This window comes from Pinus tabuliformis, chromosome 7 (assembly GCF_031772625.1).
Source record: "Pinus tabuliformis cultivar Carrire ecotype Pingquan chromosome 7, CPIR1, whole genome shotgun sequence".
Lineage (NCBI taxonomy): Eukaryota > Viridiplantae > Streptophyta > Pinopsida > Pinales > Pinaceae > Pinus > Pinus tabuliformis.
In genome coordinates, this window is record NC_142293.1 from 230,478,541 (window position 1) to 230,504,970 (window position 26,430).

At 38.5% G+C, this 26,430-nt stretch overlaps 1 protein-coding gene across 2 annotated transcripts in view; it reads left to right on the plus strand.

Moving 5' to 3' along the window:
- The window catches only part of LOC149246691 (zinc finger (MYND type) family protein / programmed cell death 2 C-terminal domain-containing protein), a 117,179-nt gene that overhangs the window by 62,906 nt on the left and 27,843 nt on the right, over positions 1 to 26,430 (plus strand). The window contains exon 9 of one of the 2 annotated variants that reach the window (XM_089458000.1): positions 21,149 to 21,303. The exons of the other annotated variant lie outside the window; for it this stretch is intronic. Coding sequence (XP_089314126.1) covers positions 21,149 to 21,269 — 121 coding nt within the window. The 3' untranslated portion in view covers positions 21,270 to 21,303. Of the gene's footprint in view, positions 1 to 21,148; positions 21,304 to 26,430 lie in introns of those variants that run through there. 2 annotated transcript variants of the gene reach the window in all.

A 26,430-nucleotide genomic window follows, 5' to 3' on the forward strand; every position in this document is an offset into this window, starting at 1 on the left:
CTCCTCATCCTCATCCTTGAATCTGGGCCGAAAAACCTTGCATGGGAGGTTGATGCAGCTAATAGAAAGGTAAAAGCAAAAGAAGTTCACAATGAAAGAAAAAGATAAAATACAAAAGATGGCTAGGACAAAAAAATAATGTGTGGGCAAAAACCTAGCATGAGCTCTATCCCCCTCGTTAACCATCGCCCAGTCCCTAGAGCACACAATGTTCCATCCATAAAAAGGAACCCTTGCATTCTCGAACCCTAATGAGCAAGAAACTGCCTCATCATTAAGGGGTAATAAACTCTAAATATCAAAAAGTAAGGTTGGGCTCTTGAACTATGCACCCAAATTAAAGCATTATCGTAAAGAAGTAAAAGGCACACTAGAGGGGTGGCAAAGGCAAGCCAAAGAAAGGGGTAAATCATGCCTCAACATTTGCTCCCTCCCTACATCTATACGCTTAGAATGTTGGGCCACCATTAGCTGGTCATTTGGCTATGGCACCTGGCCTTGAAGTCATGCCCTAAGTCACAGGGTTCGTTGAAATTGAACCTTGGGGTTCAAAATTCGACGAACCCAAAAATAAATTTTAAATTCGGCTTGGGTTCTGCTTAGGTTCGACATGTTTAGCTGTTTCAATTCAAAATCATGCTGTTGAATTTTCAATTTTACTATCACACGTTCGGATCTTTGTACAACCATCAAGTGTGCAGTCGAAAGAAACATTTAGACATGTGCCCTCGAACCTCTATACAACTATTAAACATGTGCTACAAATTCATACGAGTTGAAAAATTAGAAGGGAGGGTCAGGAGCCTGCGTAGCATTTTGGCCTTTGTATCAACAATAACTTGTGAAGCATGTTGGCAGGATTATGTGTTACTCGAGAGTCGACACAAGCAAGTTGAAGCCCGTTGGGATGGTTTAGGTTTAATAACATAATAAATTATGTTTTAATATTTTATATATTTAATATGAAATGATAAAACGTTTAAACATATTCCACCTATGACAAGTATTTGGCGGTCGAGTTGCAAATTACATTGACAATAATATTTATTAATATCATCATTCACGTACAATGCATATTATAAATGAATAATGATTTTTAATAAAAAAATAATAATATATATTATAATACATATTATAAATGAATAATTTATTAAAAAATAATAATATATAGTATTACTATTATTAAAATTATTCATGTATAATGCATATAATAAATTAATAAAAGTCATATATATCTATATATATATATATATTAATATATACACACACACATATATTTATAGATATTTTTTTATTAATTTTTTTTTGAAGTATATGTGTGTGTGTGTGTACTTTTTTCCTGTGTAGTTCATCCTTCCTCTCTTCGTTGGAACATAGCTCATCATGAGATAAATCGATGCCCAAATGAGGAGGAGGGCTCTTCAATATATAGATTTTACAAGGGGGTCGAATAGGTGCCTCTAAGGTGCCCAACCGACTTGAACAAAAGGATGCCGACTTGAGCAATTGAGGAGGAAAAATTTAATTTACTTTTTCTATTTCTTCACATGATGAAAATAACGACCATGGCTACCATATTTCCAACAAGAATTGAACTCGTGACCTCTCAATAACAAAGTTGCTTTAACGACTGGGACTCGAACAATTGAGCTAACCCTCGGGGCTCTCTCTCTCTCTCTCTATATATATATATATATATATATTCGAACATAATCCTGAACCTTAACTGAATTTTATAAAAAAATTCAAATTCAAATCGAACTTAATCATTGTTGAACTTGAATTCGAACCCAAACTGTGTGACATTGGTCATGCCCACTCCATTGCCACCATCTTCACAAACACCTACAGTTTGTTCCCTTGGGGACTGGAAACACCTAATAGGGTTATCCATCTAGTCATCCTTGACATAAGGGAGGAAACACTTATACAAGACCTGGTCTAGTTAGATATTTGAAGGTGATCTTTATGTGAAGCATTAATTGTGCCCCTAACATTAAGTATGGTCCATCATGATGCATCCGTGGTTTTCATTACCTAATGATTGTTGATTTGCACTTGATCTTGAGAGGGTTTCGTTAGGTTGTTCTCATCACATCAGTAGTACTGAAAAGTGTAACTAGGTTTGGTCTTCATAATGACGTGTAAATATGATTTTATGTAATTGATGTAAAGAAGAAAATAAAAATTGTTTATGTAATACTTGAATCATGGGTTTCATGATCAAGGAATTTTATTTTAGTTAAGGTTCCCATTGTGAGCCTTTAGGTTTTGTCATCAAGTCATAAAAGTCTACAGAGTCAATGTCATGTATGAAGGACCCTTCTTGGGCATTCGTATGAATTATTTAAAGAGTAAAAAGGCCCTCCAAGACCAAGCAAAAGCACCTCCAACAAGTTGGCTTCAAGATGGCGTAAATGATCTACACCAAAGGACATGTTGGATCACCTTCAACTCAAGTCGGCTTATTTGATGGGCAAACCATTATAAATAGGGCAACTTGGCCTCATTTCAGAGAGAGATTTTCGGTAAAGGTTTGAAGCTAGAAAGAAGTGTGAAGTTCATCAGGAAGCAGCCTTATAACCAACGAAGAGAAGGGAAGGAAGAGCGAAGTCTTTTGGCATTGTTTTGGGATTACTTTTGGGCCAAGTACATTCCACACGTGCGAGAATGAAGACGTGTCTGTTGCAGGAAAAAGGGTGAAATATTACAATCATAGTAAGAGAATATTTTGGGTGAAGAACAAGGAAGATTATTGAGAAGGTTTTCGGTGATAATCACATCAAAATTCATTTGTCGACACGTTTCAGACCTTCTCAATAAACTTCATATGGATCACAGAAGCCTAAATTCTATAACAAGGAAGATCTCAAGCCAAATTGTCAAGAAGAGGTCTACCTCTAGAGCGAAGATAATCAAGGGTCAAAGTTGGTCATCCTCACGTGCTATGAGTTTCTAAGTAGGGCCAAAAAGGTTGTAGATCTGAAGTAGAGAAAAATGAAGCCGAATTCTGAAGGATAACCGAGAAGGAAGAAGAAGCAAAGGTTTGACTACTTTTGACTCAAGCAAGAAGGATCTCATCAAGGAAGCTTTGTGTCTTGGTCTTGGTCTTGGAGTGGCAAATAGGTCAAGGGTCTTGGTCTTGGTATTCATTAATTGGAATCTCTATAAGAAGAAGAATTCGTTTGGGTTTTCCTCTCAAGTGGGAGAGGTTTTGGCCCTCGCTGATAGCCTATATCATGTGTCTCTTGCCTCTTTGTTGTTTATGCATTGATAGCTGTTTGATGAAAAGAACACTATAATAATCTAACTCAAAAGAAGATCCTAATCTATTGAAGTAAAAGCATTCACAAGCAATTATCATTAATAGAGAAATCAACTAATCTTGATGCCCTAGATTCCTCAACATGGTATTAGAGCTAAGGTGACAAAATCAAGGAAGGGTATCTTATCAAGGAAAACTCAAGGCTCAAATCTCAAGAAAGGGATCAAAATGAATCTAGAAGAAAGTTTGCACCAACAAGAAGTCTTGGAATCCTCATGTCATCTCAAGAGACCACAAAGACCCTACTCAAGTTGAAGGACTTATACATCAAGTTCCTTTGAGAGAAGCAAGACCAAGGACATTTCATCAAGATTCTAAGGCGATCTCCCTCTTATTGAAGCAAGGTCCTTACCATTGAAGGCATCATCAAGAAGTCATCATCAACAAGGACAACACCATCAAAGGATCTAAAGTGATCTCCCTCCTTGTGGGGTCAAGGATCATTCTTGAAGAGATCTATCTTCATTAAGGAGAAGTTGTCTATCATCTATATTATCATCGAATTCAAGGAGGTAGCGAGTGGAAGAAACATCTTCACAAGTAAGTATATTTATGTCTGAATTTGTCAAAATGTCTTTTTGCAAGGAAAGCAACAAATCGGTTGGGGCTTTAAACTATCTTGCATGGAAGAAGATGATAGATTTGAATCTCATTGAAAATGAGGTTATGGAACACGTCAAAGGATCTATCACCAAACTAGCGAAAGAAGATGCTCAAGAACTTGCGAAGTTTATGAAAGGGGAAATGAGGGCTCAAAGGATTCTCATAGAATCCATCAAGGATCTCCTCATTCCATGTGTATCTAAACTCAACACCTCAAAAGAAATATATGACAAATTGGTAGAGTTGTTTTTTGTAACCATTGTAGGAGAAGTTATCTCTCTAAGGCAAGAACTCTACAAACTAGGGATATTGAAAGAAGAAGGAATAACCTCATACTTTATGAGGATATATGAGATAAGGGATCAACTTCAAGATATGGGGGAAGTAATGTCTGACAGGGAGATGACCACTGTAGTACTAAATGCACTACTAGAGGAGTGGGGTAACTTTACTTCAAGCATTTATGGGAAGAAAGAAGCCACTCCATTCCAGGTTCTATGGTCACTATGCAAGATTGAAGAAACTAGGCTGAAGGTTAAAACTGATGTGGGAACCAGTGAGCAAAATCAAGCATATGTTGCTATGACAAAGAGAAGAGGAAACTCTGGAAAACTTGGTTCTCAAAAAAAGAGAAGGAACATGGCTAAGATTCAATGCTATGGATGTCAGGGATATGGGCATTACAAAAGAGATTGTCCTAAGCTCAAGAAGGACAATAATAAAAGAGGTAGAGAAGAAGCCCATATCATCGAATAAGTGGAGGGAGCTGAAAAGAAGTCCAAGAAAGAGGAAGTAAGAGATCTCTACTATGACTGAGATAGTCTTTCTCACCTAAGTTCTTTTCAAGTTCATATTCTTAAGTCTTCTGTTGTAAGATATGGCTATCATGATTCACTAAGAAAAACGATGGGATGCATCATGGCATCATAAAAGCATTGAAAGCAAGAACTCGTGACATCATCATAGAGAAGCATGAAAGATAGATAAAATTGAAGTCCATGGTAGTCACCCATGGAAGGATATAGCTCTTGGAAACCTCTTTAGTAACATAGGTGGTACTTATGGGAAAAAGAAGAAAAAGTCATCTAGTACAAAGCTCATCATACATCAGTCAAAAGGAAACATTTGCTAGATGAGGATACTCAAGATCCTCTATTGGAATCTTCATTGGAAGGTTCATCAATCAAAAGGAAGCAAGGGTTTCATCAAGAATTCCAACTTGTGGAATTCATGGGATGATGGTATGATGAGAAAAGAAGTGAAGCAAATCAAGGGGTTGAAGTTCTTTCAAGTTTCAATCAAGGAAGCTGCTGAAAGGAAGTCTAAGATGACCTAAAGGAAAATGAGGTATGTATGCTTGTATTCAATATTATAGAGTCATGTCATATGGTTATAGGTAGCATAGATAAATGCTTTATCTCGAGAGCATGATCAAAAGAAAAGATCTCCTTTAAAAGGATGCAGGAAGGAATGGGTCACACATTGTCTAGATGAAATCAACATAATATGTCCTCATATGGAATATGAGGTGGTTGACAAATTGGAGGAACTATCACTGGAAGTTCTTCGAAGGAAATGTGTGAAGAAAGAAAGGAAGAGATCATGAAATATGCAACTATGGAAAAGGTATTCAACATCCGAGGACTGAAAGATTTGACTAGGATATCTCCATGAAAGATATGAAGACTTTGATGAAGTCTGAAAAGGAATGAGACCCTTGACAATATATATCATTTGGAGATGTGTCAATGTCTATGCAGGGTGCTGATCTGAACTGATCTGAAATGATCATAAGTTAAAACTGATGTAGAATTGATTAGCCATTAATGAATTGATTGTTAACTGAAAGTGCGGAAATCGAGAGAACTGCTTGAGAAGAAAGACTTTACGACAACTAATAAAACATAAGTAAGATGCAAAACGGTAATGAAAACAACGAATACACAACGATACCAGATAACCAAATTGATTACGGAGTTTGTCCCTGATGGACTATGTCTCCGGATCTGCTTTCAAGATGGGCGATTGCTTTATTAGGATTGAAACAAAAGAGGTCGATTACACAAAGATTTGACCAAACTGAATGTGCACGCAGGCACTTTTGGTCACTATCAAAGGATAGCTCTCTGAACCAGCTTTCCAACGCCTGTCACGGTTCCCAATTCCGACTTTGGATGCTCTTGTTACACTGAAAACAAAATTGTCTATAACCTCCAGAATCTGCATACAAAAACCAAAATCACTCTAATGTTTTTCTCCATGACAAAAAGGTGAATTTATAGTTTGTTTGGGTTCATTCGAGCTCTCTCAGGCTCAGATAGGCATGAATGTTGTTGCATTAAAGGTTTAGTGGCTCGGTCTTGTTACAAGAGGACATCTTTCTACCTAGTCACATGGTGGTTATATTAATAATAGCAAAACAACTTAACAAGACCCATAAAAATACTTTATATTAAACCATATCCGTTGGCGGCTTACTGACCGAGCGGAGGAGGTTGACCGCCCATGTGAATAGGCGGTGGTCTAACCACCAACTGCCACCTCCGCGGTCTTCCCCCGGCGGTTCCGGCTACCATCGCTCTGACGGTTTTGCATTTGTCCACTTACCTCTGACCGTTGCGGCTTACCCTGGAGGTTCCGACGCGGTGATATAACTTGTAACTTGTTCACATATCACAACCTCCGACGGTTATAACGCAGTTAGGCTGAACTCCGCCCCATTAACTAACATTGCCTATTCACATGGTTGACATCCCCTGCGCGGTTTCCAAGCCAATGGTTAACTCCCCGCGGTTAGGGACTACGGTCATGGTTGATACCTCCGCCTGTTCACATGCTGCAGTTTCCGATGCGGTTACAATTCCCCGCACGGTTTCCAAGCCGACAATTAACTTAACCTTCGCTCACATGACCACTACTGCCCGCGGTCTTCTCCCGCACAGTCACGACTGCGTCTTATGACTGTTTTGTATGTTTTTGTAATGTTTTGTTGTATTTACATAGCCCGAGAGTTGTACATAGGTTCTATGTGTTAGGTTTGAATACATTAAAATGTAATGTTTTGTAATATGGTCCGAGACTTAGGTTTTTAAATAATGTTTTATGTCATAGGTTTAGCACTAGGGTTTGACACCATAGCTTAGTGTTAGGACTTTAGCATAGGTTTAATAACATATGTTTTACACCATAGCTTGAGTGCTAGGTCTTAGGTTAGGACTTAGACTTAGGCTTAAGGCCATTACAAAAGGTCTTGCCACCTAGCTTAGGTTTAGTTCCACCATAGAGAAAACCCATTACAAACTTCTTTGTCACAATATGACATTTAGTCATTAACACCATGACGACAACCCAATTCGAACCCTTGGAACGGACGACACACCCATGTCGATGATCAACCTTGGAGGAACTATCGAGGAACACTTGTTGACAACCAGATACAAAACCATCACCAAGAAAACCATTAACATCACTTGAACAACCTGAACCTTAACAACACTGTCGAAGCTGACGACAATGAACTGAATGCTGACGACGACACTGCACACTGACGATGAACCTGTGCAACTGATCTGACGAGATCCTCCTGGATCACGAAGTAGAAGATGTCATGATGAAAGACCATCACAAAGGTAATTTTGATTTAATGTTTATTCCTTATTTTTGAATGGTATCTGGATGGGCTTATGCAGGGCTGCCAAGGGAAGAGCTATGTATATCTTCCACCACTGATGCCCATGTAGTAGGATGATAAATCCTTAAGGAAACATGTTATGAAGAAGGCAACATGGCATGAAGGAAGGCCATATATGGAACTGATGGATCACTTTTCGATGAAAGGAATAGTGACATGACTACCCATGGATGAAAGTGATGGATGGTCTGTGCTCTACAAAGAAGTCCACCCCCCCCCCCCCCCGAAAAAAAAAAGAACATGAAGACTCCCGAATAAAGAAAAAGTTCATGACATTGTGAGGAGGAGTTCTTCAAGCAGCTGGTTGTCCTATCATCTCCACCTAAGAGATGCTGTAGGTCTCTAATTAAGAGGGACCCTGGAAACAAGTTTCTAACTTGGTAGAAACTTGGAAGAAAATTCCTAAGCCAAGAGGGAACTTAGCTACATTCCTTTTGTAGGAATGAGTACATTCCTTCATTGGAATAGACGTATCCTCCCTAATTAAAGGGAGAGATAGACACATCATTCTTGTCTTCACTTGGTAAGACAAAATGGAGGATTGGGTAAACATGTGGCATCCAATGCTCTTTGAGGATGAGTTAAGGCATCCAAGATAAGAGTAGTCGTAGAGGCCGATATTCTTTGAGGATTGGGAATCCAAGATAAGAATAGTCCTGGTGGAACACACCTTGAGAACTCGGGTGGGGTATGCTCTGAGAGAGACAATGATGAAGGTGTCTATACATCATTGGTCTCACCAGCATTGAACTCAGATCTTGTGGAGAGATAGAGCTGTTAGTCAAGGCCTTGCTATGTGACAAAGCTGGTTGATATGATGCTATACAAATGGGTTGCCAATCCGACTCTTCTTATGAGAATTCTTTAGATTGAGAATGTACAAGTACCTTGTATGGATTATGAATACCTCCCTAGTTAAGAGGGAGTGTTGAAAAGTGTAACTAGGTTCAGTCTTCATAATGACGTGTAAATATGTTTTTATGCAATTGATGTAAAGAAGAAAATAAAAATTATTTATGTAATACTTGAATCATACTTTTCATGATCAAGGAATTTTATTTTAGTTAAGTATCCCATTGTGAGCCTTTAGGTTTTGTCGTCAAGTCATAAAAGTCTATAGAGTCAACTTCATGTATGAAGGACCCTTCTTGGGCATTTGCATGAATTATTAAAAGAGTTAAAAGGCCCTCCAAGACCAAGCAATAGCTCCTAAAACAAGTCGACTTCAAGATGGAGTAAATAATCTACACCAAAGGACATGTCGGCTCACCTTCAACTCAAGTTGGCTTATTTTATGGGCAAACCACTATAAATAGGGCAACTCGGCCTCATTTCAAAGAGAGATTTTCGATAAAGGTCTGAAGCTAGAAAGAAGTGCGAAGTTAATCAAGAAGAAGCCTTATAACCAGTGAAGGGAAGGGAAGGAAGAGTGAAGTCTTTTGGCATTTTTTTGGGACTGTTTTTGGACCAAGTACACTCCACACGTGCGAGATTGAAAACATGTTTGTTGCATGAAAATGGGCGAATTATTACAGTCATAGTAAGAGAATATTTTGGTTGAAGAACAAGGAAGATCTCAAGCCGAATTGTCAAGAAGAGGTCTCCCTCTAGATTGAAGATAATCAAGGGTCAAAGTTGGTCATCCACACGTGCTAAGGGTTTCTAATTAGGGCCAAAAAGGTTGTAGATCTGAAGCAGAGAAAAAGGAAGCCGAATTCTAAAGGATAGTCGAGGAGGAAGAAGCAGAGGTTTGACTATTGTTGACTCAAGCAAGAAGGATCTCATCAAGGAAGCTTTGTGTCTTGGTCTTGGAGTGGCAAATAGGTCAAGGGTCTTGGTCTTGGTATTCGTCAATTGGAGTCTCTATAAGAAGAAGAATTCGTTTGTGTTTTCCTCTCAAGTGGGAGAGGTTTTGGCCCTGGCTGATAGCCTATATCATGTGTCTCTTGTCTCTTTGTTGTTTATGCATTGATAGCTGTTTGATGAAAAGAACACAATAATAATCTAACTCAAAAGAAGATCGTAATCTATTGAAGTAAAAAGCATTCACAAGCAATTATCATTAACAAAGAAATCACCTAATCTTGATGCCCTAGATTTCTCAACAAACAGATGGCTTCTTGAGGTGATTGCCCCCTCTATAGCAGAGCAGCAGAGGTCATACCATCCATTGTAGAGACAGAGATTGACCTTTATGATACAACATTTGCTATCTAGAGCAGAGCATTGGGCTATTTGATGTCCCTACATGATGCTTGTCACCCCAAGGGATCCCTAGAGGCCAAAATGCTGAGCCGATGAAGGTTGGTGTTGGAGATATTGATTGTGTGCCCAATGGACCTAGGATGCCCCCAGGTCAGCCTCAACATTGTTTAAATGACCTTGCTTGTTCCAGAGCCTAGATGATGATGGCCATCCTTGAGATGACGAGGGAGGGCTTGTACATCACCTTGGAGCCCCAACGCTTGAGTTATTGAGTGCCACATCACCTCCTTTGCTCCTTTAAGGGTGACGTAGCGCACCTTGGACAGGACGTGTTGGCATGGAGTGACTTTGGTTGGCTAACACATGATCCTTGAGATGCATCTTGGAGTATGGAGCACTCATTAGCCCTTATCACACCTTTTGGTGGCTTATTGAGCTCATTTGGAGGATGATGTCATGCTTTAGGAGCATTTCTCCCATACATGTGGGATTTTATGGCACATTTGTTATGTTTTTGAGCTATGAGGTTGGCTTGTAACCTCTTTCTTGTGGAACACTTAAATTAAACTTGTCAATAGGTATTTTTAGTTGAGTTATTGTAAAAGCGAGTGGGAGAAGGCTCATATAAATAGAACCTCCTCTCATTTTCTCTTTTCAGTATCACACATAATTCAACCTCTCTCCAAGAGAGGGAAATTTGTCTCTTTTTCACTACATTGGGAAAAATGTGAGGCATATGGATGCGGCTTGCTAGTGGAAGTGATTTTTGCTTGGAGACATTGGTTTGGATAGGGCTAAAACCCAAAAAGCTACTAAATCCATGATACAAGGTGGATGGGTCATCCAACCAACTTCAAGGATATCCAAGTAATGAAATAACATGAAAATGAGCCTTAATTATCCCAAGAATGTGAGTCTACAAGCCTGCAAAGGTGACGTCATATCCCAAAATGCATGCGTCTCCATGAAAAAGTGCAAGGGATAACCAAAGGGGTTTGCCTCATCCCAAAAGTCATGTCTCCTCATCAAAATGGTGCCTCATCACCAAAGATGACCCTCTTAGGACCAATGTCACCATCAAGTAAGGTAATGTCATGATCAAATCCATCAAAAGGTGACATCATCATACTAGTGCATGATATCACTAAGGTAAAGGGTGTGAAATCTCTTTTGGGGGGATACAAAGTCATTGTCGATCATCATTAAGAATCAAACAATGTCCATCAAGAAGGTACAATGCCAACCTGGGGGTGTCCTGTCATCTCTTGGGCACCCCTGATCTCCAAGCAATGTCCTAGCCTAGATCACCAATGTCCAAGGTCTTGAGGTTGAGGGAGGTTCTCATCAATGGTGCCAAGTCATCTTGAAGGTCAACATTCATCAACAGGTGCCCAACATCCTTTGTTAAAGTGCATCGTGTCATCATCAAAGTGGTTGGACATCATCTATGAAGAGTTGCAGAGGCATCATATTGTCCCTCAAGGGATCTTGGCAGTACTTGGAAGAATTATCTAACACATACTAAAAAAATTAATTGAAATCAACATCATGAGTACAAGAACCATAAGAGCATCAAGGTGGATCATATTCAATGTCAAAGCCATTAAAGTACTTCACATAAGTATCATTGTCAAATGTCGTACTATTGCTAGCTTATGATTGTGCACAAGTTACCATACTTATGTTTGAGAGGGTTATCACGTGAGCCTGTTAGATTTTTCCAACCCTAAGGGGAGGACCAACTTGTAGGTTGACCCTTTCAAATAATAGGTGCAAGTGAGAGACATTATGGCTTGGGGTTTACTTAATAAAATTTGTCATAGTCTTATACTAGGTTATGTAAAACCATTGTCCATGAGCGCCTTTGTAGAGGGAGTGCTTAGCTTCTTGAGTTACCTTGCCTCGCCTTTGTTTTTCCAGGCCCCCATATGTCTTTTTCTTAATTTGAAATGGCTTGCTTGACACGTGTCATTGATTTATAGAGTAATAGTGATGATATAATCCTCCTTTAATGATGGGTAGTTTATTGCTTTATCATGGTTGAGATGTTCATTGAGAGTTCCTTTTACTTTGATAAGCATGATATGCATGGATACTCTTGGGAATGAGTGGCTATATAAGAGGGGGTAGAGCTCAAGCTATAATTGACTTTTGATTGCTTTACATCCCTTGCAATTCTTTTTCATTTTAACATTTGGCTTATGCTTTTTTCTCTTATAGTTGCATCAACCTCAGTTATTTCCAAACCCTTCTCATAGGACAAGGTCAACAGGGAACTAGTATGAGTGACTAACAACATTAGTCAAAAGATGCGATAACAAAATTAGGAAACAATGACAAGTGTTAAGTATGAATAATATGGAGTGCTACCATCATCACAACCTCATATTTTTTCCTTTCCTAGATAGTGAAAGAATGACCCTAATGAATGTCACACTGTACTAGGGCAAATGACAACCACCGAGGTGAAATAAGGGAACAAGTACACAACTAATAGCGGTCTATAATCTGATTTCAATTTGTGATCCATACTAGAGTGCCTTAAACATTAAATGAAGAACTTGAATGCAAAGATGGTTAATCTATCTCACAATAGATGGCCTACCTTCATCGAATGAGGAGGCTAGATCAATGAGTGTACTGATTAGAGAATGAGTGAGAGGCATCTGAGGTTGACTATTCATTGATCATAGTAGGGGCTTTTGGCTGGCAAGCTACACCATAGGAGAAATTTTTTCTCCTAGGGTTACCCATGGATGTGGATGGGTAACAGGGCCTTGAATAGGATGTGCATCTATCTTATGTAGGAGTGCTAGGTACCATAGGGAAGGATGGTTGGCCTTATGAGCGTTAGGACCATGTGGCACACTCTAAGAGGTTGAGCACTTGGCTTGAGAGAGTCTGGCTGAGAGGGTGAACTGTTTGGAATTTGTTGTGGGCTGTTGCCCTCCAAAAAGTGGGTAACCCCATAGGAGAATTTTTCTCCTAATATGGACAGCCAACCAACCAACTACCCTACATTGCTCAGTATATGATGATATGCCATGTTACTCAGGTTGATTTTCTAGTGCTAATTGGACAAGCATAGTTTTTTGCAACTGATAATTACTTCCAATGATATATGATATTACTTTAACACACTCCAAAACATCATTAAGTAATTACACTCTAAAAATTCAACTAGTCAAACATTGATTGTCTCAGAAATTCGACTTGGAAACTTCAACTTCTTCCTTAGATAACTTTCCACGTGAGAGAGAGAGAGAAAAATGTGAGTGATGAGTGTATTAAAATGAGAAGTTCAAGCGTCTTTTTATAGTGATTTTAGAGTTCCTAAGAGGCATGTCTCTTTGCAAATTAAATTTAAAATTAATTTTCTTTCTTTTAATTTAAAATAAATTTTTCTTTCTTTTAACTTGTGTAGCTAGGTAATACCTCCTGCAACTACCCAAAAATCAACACTCTCTTAGCTGGGGAGGTATTCACCTTGACTTCCTCAAGATGCCCACTTAGCTGAAAAATTTCTTCATTCCAAGAAAAGATTGAATGAGCCCGCTATGTTAATGTATCCATCCACTTCATGTTCCATTCCAAAACCATGTGGAAAGCATCTTGCATCAACATCATGCAAAAGATCTAGTCACCCACTAGCCAAATACCCTTTGGTGATATGGTCAGGTACCCCTTGACCGGGGTAAAAACAAAACTAGTCTTGGGTCACCAACTAACCAAGTCGTCACTTGGAACTAGGTCAATTTTCCCTGACCAATGGTGAAACCCTGGGCCCATTTACCATTCCCCATGTCGTCACATAACACTTGAATGGTAAAAATACTTTCCCGATGCTTTGAGGCACTCACTCTACCCACTAGCCAAGTAACCCTTGGCAATATGGTCAAAACCTTTTGATCGGGGGAGCACTTTGGGCCTTGATGCTATCTGGGCCATTCTCCCTAGCCACATTACATGGCACCCGACAATACCCTTGACCTAGGGAGAATGTCTGCCCTGATGCTACAACATCAACACTCCCTCTCAACGAGGGAGGCATTCTTAACCACTCCAAGCTTGTACTTGAAGTATACAAACTTCATTCAGGACAGAGGCTTTGTGAGAATGTTAGCAACCTACTTGTTCGTAGAAATGTATTGGAGCCTCACTACTCCCTTCTATACCATGTCTCAGATGTAGTGGTACTTGATCTCAATGTTCTTCGACTTGTCATCACGGTCTTTTCCGACACCTGATCAGACAATCCTGCAAGCAGCTTCCAAAGCCACACTGCTTCACAACTCGCCAAACTAGCTATAATATACTCAACCTCTATAGTGCTGAGTGCGACAAATGTCTACTTCCTGCTCATCCCATATATCATAAGAGAACCCAAACTGAAGCAACATCCTGATGTGCTCTTCCCCTCTTTGGCACCTCCCGCCCAATCAAAATCTGTGTATCCCTACAACTGTACTTCACCATTTGAGACATATTGCAATCCATAATTGATTGTATCATGCAGATACCTCAACACATGCTTTGCCACAATCTAATGAACATGCTTAGGTTCCATCATGAACTAGCTCAAAGAGTTCATTGTAAAGCAAATATCAGGTCTGGTATTAACCAGATACATCAAGGATTTGATCCACTGTCGATACATAGAGGGATCCACCAATTCTGAGTCAGAACCTCTCAACTTCTTCAAATTGGTCATAATGGGAGTGGCCATGGACTTGCAGTCCCTCATCCCAAATCTCTGAAGGATCGTAATAATATACTTCCCTTGACCAAGGAAGATCCGACCTCACTTCTGCCACTCTTTAACAACCTTGTAGTAAAGATTGGGATCAACATCACTCTTGGTAAAACCAAGACTCATAAGTTTTCCATCAATCCGAGAATACCAAGCCCGAGGTGCCTACTTGAGTCTGTACAAAGGCTTCTTCAGTCTTCAGACATGAGACTCCTTCTCATGTACATCAAATCCCTGAGGTTGCTCTGTGTACACTTCTTCCTCAATCACTCCATTGAGGAAAGCATTTTCACATCCATTTAATGCAATTTCCAACCCATAATAGAAGCAATATAAATAATAGTTCTAATAGAAGTGTATCTGGCGATTGGAGCGAATGTATTGTCATAGTCTTCTCCCTCCTTTTGGGAGAACCCTCTTGCCACAAATCTCACTTTGTACTTCTCTATGCTGCCATCTACCGCATGCTTGATCTTGTAGATCAACTTGGAATTCACCACTGACTTCCCCTCAGGTATCAACACAATTTCCCACACATCATTCTTCATGATGGATTGATATTCCTCCATCATGGCATCCTTCCAAACTTGTTGGCCTGCTACCTCCTTATAGTTGGATGGCTCGGAATCAATGATGTGACTCATCAATGTTGCATATCCTGAGTACTTCTTAGGATGTTTTCTTTCCTTAAAGTGCCACAGGGAGTTGCATGCCCCTCTGCATCCTTCAATGTACTTTGAAGCCATGCCAACCTCTTCTTGGATTCTAGAACAACGACCCTAAGTGGGTCCATTGGCTCAATGGCCCTTTTGGGTCTTCTTGATGATCTAAAGGATGTTCCATAGGTTCAGAAGGCCCTGAGCCCACATCCTTGGGAGCCTCTTGCTCCTCAACATAAATATCCATGTGAGATCCTTTGGATCTCTGATAGGCTACATCCTTCCAATCTAACTGACTGTCTGCTCCCTCTGAACTAGAAGCTCTTGGTTAACAAGCACGGTTCTAGATGTTTGTACAATTTCTCCCTCTCAAACATAAATCACTCTTGTTGAGTTTATGCTCGATCTTGGGAGAATCCTTTGAGATGCCCTTTAAATCTCCTAGGTTAATTTCTTATAAACACTAGTGGATCTATGTCGTTACTCACCCCACAAATATTTTCTAACCATTTACTCATTAGTGTTACAAGGCTAAATCTCTTCTCATATTAAAATTTGTATTTTACTCCGTTGGAATTAGGTTGTAATCCACCCACATAGTTTTTGACTTTGTTGAATTGTTCCTTCATAATTTTGCTATTCTTTACATACATTTAGGTAGAAGTAAAAAGTAAATATGCAGTACATGTTTTATATTTCGGTAATTAAACATATTTACTAGGAATTACTGCCCACCATAATTTATGCAATTCTTTGCATAAATCTAGGTAGGAGTAAAAGTAAATATGTTGTACATAAAGATTGTAACCCCAAAAATTTAACACTGCCCACCATAATCTATGCTTTGATATGATGTTGATTTTCTAGTGCTAATTATTCAAGCACAATTTTCTGCAATTGATAATTACTTCCATTGATATATGATATTACTTCAACACCACTCCAAAACATCATTAAGTAATTACACTCAAAAAATTCAACTGGTCAAACATTGACTGTCTCAGAAATTCGACTCCTTAGAAACTTCAACCTCTTTCTCAGATTACTTCCCATGTGTGTGAGAGAGAGAAAACTGTGAGTGATGAGTGAGTGTGTATTAAAATGAGAAGTTCAAGTGTCTTTTTATAGTGATTTTAGAGTGCCCAAGAGGCATGTCTCTTTGTAAATTAAATTTAATATTAATTTTCTTTCTTCTAATTTAAAATTTATATTTTCTTTCTTTTAACTTGTGTAGCTTGGGAATATCTCCTGCAATTACCCAAAAATCAATACCTCAATCATTTGCAACGATTAGACACTTCTCACCATCCGACATTCCTCTTAGAGGATGGTGGGTCACCATTCAGCAGGGTATTTTAACTATTTTCCAATCATGTGCTTTTACTTAATGTTTTAGGTAGTGTTGCACTTATCGCGATAACATTGGAATTATCATGATAATATTGGTAAAACCAACCTCGACGATAATATTGGCAATAATTATCGCAACAATTTTCCCTTTTGAAACTATTGCGATAATTTCAATTTATTGTGATAATTTAGATAATTATCACGATAATTTTGAAATTATTTCCCTGACTTAGTCAATTACAATTTTTTACCAATTTTTTTTCCTTTTAACCCTAATTTTTTAAAAGTGTGTTAGGGGATTGAGTTGTGAGGATACTCTGACTATTTGCATCAAGCAAACAAGGGGAAATCTATTGTTTTCATTTCCCATGATGCATATCATGAGATACATACGCTCGTAGTTAATGCTAATATTAAATTCTTAAAGTAAAAGTGATAGGATACTCTGACTATTTCCATCAAGCAAACAAGGGGAAATCTATTGTTTTCATTTCCCATGATTCTTCTCATGAGATACATACACTAGTAGTTAATGGTAATATTAAATTCTTAAAGTGACATTCTCTTTTATCTTTTATTTTCATCATTTCGTTTAAATTTTTAACATTGCTTTCAACTTCATTGAATTTCATATGGAGAAAGTAGAATTTTAGATCCTATTCAAAATTTAGTAGACTTAATAAGTTAATAGTTTTCAGGATTTTAGGATTGTCGGGACTGCAATGTTTCTACTGGATTCTATGATGTATGAAGGTATGGGAGTAACATTTAATCAAGATCACCAAGCCCTCTATGTACCTCAATGTTTGTGGCATTGACTATTGAAATCCTCCATCACGACCCTAGTAAAAATGTGTCACTTGACATCTTATATATTAATTTTACTTTCATATTTATGTAGCAATGTGTTTATTTGATGTCGATGTTGTTAAAAATTGAAAAAAATGATTAGTTTTGTATTTTTAAAGTTTCCTGACAATTTCCGATATTTTCCCTGATATTTCTGATAGTTTAAATTTTGGACCCCTGGCGATAAATCACCAATAAAGATAAATGTAACATTGGTTCAAACTATCATGCTATGGCATATGATCTATTGCAAATGGATGTTGCCATTGGTCGTTGTTTAGATAAAGTTTGGAGGTCATCCATTACTCTTGCAGAACATTCCAAGACTCATCTTTTTTTGAAGCACAAGATTTGCACCTTCAGAGATTCTAAGTCTATTGGTATCTCTACAGAGCATCACCTTTGTTTTGGTAATGCTTTGGATGCTCTTGGCCACCTACTTCCCACAAAAGTAGAGATCAATAGGGTAGTTAGTGATGACATATATTGAAGAGACATTTATGCCACTTGGTTCCTCTCACCAAAAACTATTGGTTTCAAGATGCCCCTTTATTATAAGCACGTCATGTCATTGGTGGACGATTGCATTGCTTGTCTTGACTATAGTCGACATCATTGGGATCATAGCATCTGTTGGATTTTCCTTGGGACCTAGATCTGGTTTGTGGCTAACCAGACACACAAACACACTAGGAACCCACAACTTACAAGCACTTTGCACAACGAAAATTTACAATAGTGAAATAAATTAAGTACATAGATATATTGAACCCAAAGCTTGATTTTTTATTAGTCCATCAATAAAAGAATCATGGGGTTCTCATACTAGCGATCATGGCCTTTCATATCAGTAGTACAACTAGTATACATAGTATACAAATAGATTAGGGCTTGAGGTCAGATCCATTTTGACCTTCAAACTGCCCAACTAAACAATCACAAAACAAACAACTTACTTGCTAATACAATCAACCCTTTCAGTCCTTATTTGTCAATGTTTCCTGGCTGTCCTTTGCCTCATTCACACAATGATTTGACTCCTTTCAGATCTCTGTCAAACCAGCTACTCACAGTGCATTTAATCCTTCAAATACACTGCATGTTCCAACATCAGATATTCCAGCTACTCACAAAGGTCAATTCCTTCAGACCATTTGCATTCCAACCTTCAAACACTATTGTTCATGCCCTCCTTTGGTGAACAACCTTACTTTTGTGGTTGGCCTACTCCTTTGAACCAAACCCTACAACCAATCTTAGCTCCCCATGTAGTAGCCCTAGGCACAACCCTTCGTCCTCTGTTTATCAACCTTCTTTCACCTTGGTATGCCCTCTTTTTAGCTCCTTATTGCATGCGGCCTTGCCCTAACAAGGCTATGACCAACTCCAGCAAGATATGTGACCCTTGGCATGCTTGCTACACTCCTTTATATATTTGTGGAAGCCTCGACCTAGGTTCTTTTGCTACATACCCTGTTACAACAGCCCTAGACTTAGCTCAACCTAGTCCTTTAGGCTTGCGGTTACTTGATTAGGGCTGCGAATTTTCAAAAAACCAAAGAACTACAAGCCTTTGGCGTTATCCAAGTCTCCCAACTTTGCGTCCAACCCTTAGGGCCCTCTTGAAGCGGATCTTGTCTCAGATAGATATGTGACCTCCTCTTAGGTTCTCATGTAGCAACCTAAAACAAGATCATAACTCGGCCTAACATAACCAAGACTCGACCACCCTTTTGTCCACTTTGATGTAGCTTCCATAGACCCACGACTTCCCTCTTGGGCACTCGACCCTACCACAAAAACCTTAGATTCTTCATGCTATCCTTGACCTCCTCGCTGATGGAGCACTTGGAATCCACACGACCTCCTTCTTGCGGTCAGGTTCCTTGACTCAGTCAAATAATAGAACCCTCGAACTCTAGAAAGACACTTCAACTTGTCCTCCTTATGCTGGCTGCAGTTCCTCTCTTGAATCTGTGGCTTATTTAGGGCACACAATATCCTCAAGTGAAGTCCATCTCACTTGTGATAGAGGAGCCTCTCCTTAGGCTCTTTATTTATATTTTTCTCTTGGGTCATTTAGGAAACCTCTAGATCTTTAGGGTCTTAGCCTCTCAACCCATTAGAATAATCAATTGATTTCTTTAGATCTCAAACCCACTGCTTCGGGTCCAAAACTCCAACTTTGGGTAAATTTCTTAACCAACTACTTTTGGTGGGTTTCCCCCTTGAAAATACCTTTCGAGCTACCCAAAATTCCAACAGCATTGAGATCCCTCTCAGCCAGTTATGGGGTGATTGACATCACCTATGGGTTGAGATGGACCACCACCTCCCAAGATCTGAGAGGATTTTTTATCTATGCTATCTCTAGGAGACTAAGTTTGCAAAACACTTTGTCTTTAGGTTTCCTAGATACTATGAGCTTTGGGGGATGTATCACTTCTGTTTAAGGGCTTGGGTGGTTCCCTTATTGCCTTTCATTACCTTGATTTGAAGTTCCTAGCCTTATATGCCTAGGAGGTGGTGATCCACATGGAAGACACTATCATCTCCTCAAGGCCCAATTTTGTTAGGCTCATTACCTTTTTCTTTTGTTGTATCTTTGTTGGTGGAGGCACTCCGTACTAGGATGAATTTCCACCCATGATTTGGATGGTGGTATATTTGTTATATAAAGTACCTCCTCTTGCATGGCTTGTAGACATGTCATCTATATGAGACCTCAAAGTCAAGCTCGCTCACTACAACTAGCTTAGTTGTAGTAGCCAAACCTCCATCATGAGTTTCTTTTCCTTAGTCTTGGATGTTAGGAGAGAGGTATTTTTGGTCTTTTCTCTTCTCTTCTCGCTTAGGGATTGTACAATTAGGCTCCTCTAGCCTTGGGCACTCTTTGGTTGACATCATTAGTGCTTGCATTGGCCCCTTCACACTTATTGATGAGAGTAGGAAGGCCTCTTCTCCATCTAATATTGTTTTCACTTATGATGTTTATGTGGGGATAGGGCCTTGCACCTTGTAGGGTTTGCCTTGTTCTTTTACTTTCATTTCCACTTATGATGTTGATCTGAAGCTAGGGCCTCACGTATTGTAGGGTAACAGTGGTTGCCTAGCTGTCGTGCTTTTCTTTCTTTTATTGTTTTTTATATGTCTTATAGTTTGATAGCATTTTAGCTCCAGGAGTGTTTTAGACACTTCTACTGGTTAGTGGGATTGTTTGTAATCTCTAGTCCCATTGACCTATCACTTGGTCATTTGTGGACACTGGACATTAATAAAAAAATCTTACGTTATCTTATCTGTGCTTGAATTCATGGAAACAAAGATTGATTTAATTAAAGTCAAACAACAATTTTCCTTTTCTTGTTTTACCAGGATACTAAGTTGTGCATTGCACTGAATATTGTTTCCAATTAGATGTCATAGCAGATAATGTGTAATTAGGTATTATCTTACCAACATTGCTTTGCCTCAGCATTCTGAAAACAACAGTGTATGATTAGTGTTAACTCTATTTTAATCCAGAGGAATCTTGTGGAGCTCTTAAGGTCCATGTTAAGTAGTCTTAGACTTTAGAAATACGCTTATATATTTATTATCTCTGTTGAGTGTTTCTTTTAGACAATTGTGTGATTCATATTTGTAATTATGTCATTACAATTGTGAGCTGCAAATTGTAATATAATTTTCCTTGATATAACATGTTTCTGAAACAGGTACTGTAGGTCCAAGAATGCAAAAATCTTGTGGCCAAGATTAGAAGGGCAGCCACGGATCACTGACATTCCTAAATGTACGTTGTGTGAGGGACCTCGATACTTTGATTTCCAGGTATAGGAGCTTGTCATTAACCTATCTGCTTTGGTTTTTTGGGTCACCTGGTTGAATGTGAGGACCTTGGTTTCGTATAGAAAAGCATTAGACCCATTGTATTGAAAACTTTTTAGGGTTGACCTAATACTTGATGAAAAGATTTCATATGAAAGGGGATTTGTCATCTGTGTAAATTAATCGTCTTATGGTTGCTTGGATAATAGGATGTTGTATGTTGATATTATTTGATGCTAAATCACTGAGTTTGTCATAGACCTTCTAGCTTACTCTCTGTGCTCATGATTGGTGCCTTTTTATTGGAAAGTTATGGTTTGGATTTGAAGTTAACTTTTTCCTTTTCTACTTCCGGCGAGGAAGCAAAATTCAAATTACGCAGATGTCATTGTGCAATGAATCACTAGGGTTTAGAGTATTTATAATGATAACCATTTGACTAAGGATGAACTTAATTTCTTATTTCTCACTAATATTGAAATTCTTTTGACATGTCTAGATAATGTTTGATATGGGTTGCATCTTGTGGGTTTTGGGATGTCACTTGTGTTCCCTATGTTTGAGTGTGGAGCGAAGCTTTTCAGACATCTCATGCTGCCTGAAGGCCACAAGAGATGATGCCTGGATGTCACTAGGATGTCGCTTGTTCCAATGAGCCATCTTGGGGACACTTCTTAAGATGTCCATTCTTAGTCTTCCACATCACTGTGATCTGGTTATATACATGTTTATGAGGCTTTCCTATTGTTGTATTCTTGACTTCATTTATCCTAGATTTAGCTTTGGCATTTTCTAGGAGTTGCATTTGCATTCCCACATTGTACTCGTACTGGATGAATCGTTAGTCCCATTGACCTACTTTTGTGGTCATTCGTTGGACATTAATAAACTTATCTTATCTTGTTCCCCCCCCAAAGACCTAAATTTTCATTTTGCATGCGAGGAGAAGCAAGGACAGGAATTAGCAATGAATTTGTGAGTATCAAATGGCAATTTTTGTGCATGGAGGAGAAATGTTAAATGTGGAATATTAGAGTTTTAGCTCAGTTTAATGGAAATAGCATTAAAGTTGCAGCCACCAAAACCCTTCCATTCAAGCAACAAAAACCCTATATCAAATACAATATGAGTCGCTCAAATGTAAAATTGTGGGGAGGGGCATGCAAGTGGTAGAAATAGGAAGTGAGAGTGTGGCTGGAGCTGTGGTTGGGACCACATGCCGACCTAAAATTTCAGTAGAATTCGCAAAATGGCCCTTTCAAGACTCAAAAAATCCTATCAACATGTGACCAAAATAACTAAAAAGTTAAAACAATCCTAAAGGTAGCAGTGAGTCAGTATTTGGAATGAAGATTTCACTAGGAGATGTAGGTGGGTGAAGGAACATCTTTCAGGCTTCACTGGCCAAGGTGTTAAAATATATAAAAATTAGCCTTGCAAAAAAGACTGAAGAATTATGTTGCAAATGACTATAGAAATGAAGAGCATCGCTTGTAACAAAAATGTCTATTTGTATCTTAGGCTGTTGTGGAGACAATGATGATAAGATAAAATGAGATAATTTTATTAATGTCCAACAAGTGAACACAAAGCTGGTCAATGGGATTGAAAAGTGCAACCATTATGAAAAAACAATGGGTGTGTGAGCTCTACTAAAAGTCGAGAATGAGCTAACTAATGAAAATGCGTAACATGAGACTTCATGCATAAGATGGGACTTTGGAAATGAGTTGACTTTCTAGTTCAGCTATTTTGGGATGCTGTAGAGTGAGTTTTGCCCCTCTAATGTAGTGTAAGCAATGTTTTAAAACTTGGACTTGGACTCGGAATCGGTTGAGGGTCAACTTGGAATTTGACTCGGACTTGGATTGACTCAGACCAATCTGATTTCAAGACTTGATTTAATAAAAGTACATAAAATATTTAGATTTTAATTAAAAACTATATATTTTATTCCAAACCGTGATTCCAAACTATTAGAGACAAAATATGCACCATCTGCTCATGCATATACCTATAAGGGTGCATCTATATATTTTTTTCAAAGTGGAACCAGGTGCAATACATATCAACAGCAAAATACATAATCAGTAAGGCTCTAAATGGCCTCTAGACACTAGAATTTGAAAATCATGCTACAACCTTCTCCTTTTGCCTAGCCTTGTCTTCAGCAAATTTTGCAAGCTGATTTTGCAATTATAATCTAATCTGTCGAATCTCCACCATGCATGGGTCAACTTGGCCTCTTATACCTATCAACTGCTCTTTTAACCTATCAACACCCCCCACCCAAATTTATGCATTTTTTGCAATAAAACTCCTTATCAACAAGATCAGCATGGATCCATCTAGGGTTTTTGACTGTTGGGGCCATGGTAAAATTAGAGTTTGCAAATTCAAATGCACAACATTGCAAAACCTATCCTAAATTCTTAACATACAAATTTCATACATGAAACTTCAAATTAGCAGAGGCTGAAAGTATGGAACTTTAATGACAGATTTAAAGTCTGCAATTTAACGAGAGGAAAACGTAGGGACAGATTTATCACTCAACTGTTAGCAAACAATATACCTGGCTGGTAGAGATCATTGCTCCTCAATGCTGCGCTCCAAAAGTCCAAATGCTCACATATGCTCAATGAGAGAGGTGTGAGCAAAATAGAAGGGTTGTGGGGGGTGGAAGGTCTCCTTATAGCTTTTTGGTAGGGTTTAGGAATTAGTTTTTTTCCCTTAAAATTTGCATTTTCCATGTTGAGTTTTCCAAGGTGGGGTCCAGTATCTACTTGGTTGAGTAGGTATGGACTTGGCCTAGTAGGTTTGGTTTGGTATCTATTGCCACAAAATCTAGCAGGCCTAGTGCAAAGCCCCGCTATGTGGAACCAGACCTTATGGCAACAAGAGAAAGGGTTGCCACTGTCATATCAAAAAACCTTTCTCTTGTTTTTTTAGTGGTATTTGATCACAAGGGAGGCTTCCTTAAATCACCTAAAGATATTCAATTGCTATGGCTTAAGGTGATTGATAAGAGGTCTATAAGATGGGACAAAGTATTGGCAAAGCCTATAAGACCTATATGTTCTACGACTACAAGACCTATATGTTCTATGACAAGTTTCAACTTTCAAGTACTCTATTCCTAGACCAACTTGATGGCTGTTGTAAGTTAGGGTTTTGTTGATTTGCAATGATAAGGTACTCGATGTCATATAATAGCCAAATAAAAAGGTGTTTCAGGGATAATGAACAAAGGAAACAGGGCCTTCCAATAGACACCAAGGATTAGGATTTATTAATGGAATTTTTTCCCTGAATATATGCATGAGCAGCAAATTAGAGACGATGTCAGCCCTAAAGAGGAAGGTTTCACCATGCAACTATGCTAGATTTTGCTTTATTGTTATTTATTGATGCACTTCCTACTTTATGAATTTTAAAATCAAGCAAAAACTCACTTTAATGCAATTTTCCACATAAAACCCTAGCCACTGACACTAGATGTCTAGGAAAAAGGTGAAGAAGAAGGGGTTTAATTAATTTAATGGATGATCAACACCTTATGATTAACGCCTTATCCTAAATGGGCTTAATGGAGTCTTCTAGGGCTAAAATTCAACAAGAGCGGATTCCAAGGAAAATTAGTCAAGCACCAAACAAGGAGAGGCCTTCTCTCAAAGAGAAAGGAGATGGATGCCAAGGGGATGACTCCCCAAGCTCCTAGAGAAAAATTCACTTTTATTATTATGATGTTACAATGATAAGAGCCACCTTTATAGTGAGAAAGGGCTCAAATTTCAAGAAGGTTTTTCAATAAAGATTTAACTTCGAAAAAACTAGAATCCCTTCTTAAGAAAATGTTGAAATTTGATGACTAAATAAAAGTTTTCAACAATCCCAACCCGGTTTTAATTTCACCTTATCACTCCCATTTAGTTAAATGCCCTTTCCCATAAACATACATTCAACATATAGAATTCTCGAAATGAAATTTTCAGATTAAAACACATGGGATTGTCAACACATGCTGAAAATAAATATGGACATAACCAGACCAGCAACACATAAAAATACACAGATTTTTGGTCAACTTAGACCCAGGCAAAACCCCTTCAATCTTCTCTTGGGAAAACTCTGTTAGAGAGCTCTTCAAATTTATTTATCTTTCAAGTTCAGGAAAAATACATTTGCAGACAAAACAAAACAACAAAATACAACTTATCTCTTCAGCCCAAAACTCCTTGAAAATTGTGCCCACTTTGCCTCGATTTACGTGCCGACTTGAAGCTGAAAATATGTACTGTACAGATATGACAGTACGAACTGTCCCGTACGATTTGTATGGATTCCCGTACCACTGTACGGACTTTTTTTCATTTCTTTTCAAAAACTTCTCTTGAACGGCATGCAACTCACAACATTCAATGCTCTTCGTATTGTACCTTCTGCTATCTTCTAAACCTTGATTTTCATGCCCAACTTTGCCCAGAAATCACTCCAGCTTGCTACAACAAATTTCTCCTTCAGAACTTTTCTCCAGCTCTCAGCCTCCTTTCTCCAATCTGCTCATGAAGAATGAATGCGATCTCTCTTGAGTCTTTTCTTTTCCCCCTTTTGTTTCCCTAAATGACTTTTGGGCAACCCTAAGATCTAATGGCTCATATTCATTTAGATCAAGGGATGAGAATAAATGTGCATTTAATTCTCACTTTCTAATTTTTAACTCACTTTTCACTTTATAATTTAACATTGACTTTACTACTTATAAAGTCACTTTCACTTTATAAAGTCACACTGAGGAAAATAATTATTTTGGACACTTTTCCCTTGGTAGAGACTAACCCATGGGAAACCATTTGTCCAAGGTACATTAAAAATCAACAGAAAACAGTGAGGGAATTTTACAAGAATTTATGCAAAAATGAGGTAGAAAAGGGTCCTCAAAACAAATCTGAAAATTTTGAAAGGCTTGTCCTAAAAAATCGGTCACTTAAGTTGAAGAATTCGCAAGGAGAAAGGGTGAATCTCCTTCAAATACGCACGACCTAGCAGAGGTAAGGGACAAACCTTCAATTGCTTCACGAACCAGGCAAGGAAAGAGGCCTCCGAAGGCCGTGACCTTGAATAAACTTCTGCTCCAAGGGGTGATTTTGGCCTGCAAAAAGGTTTGAAG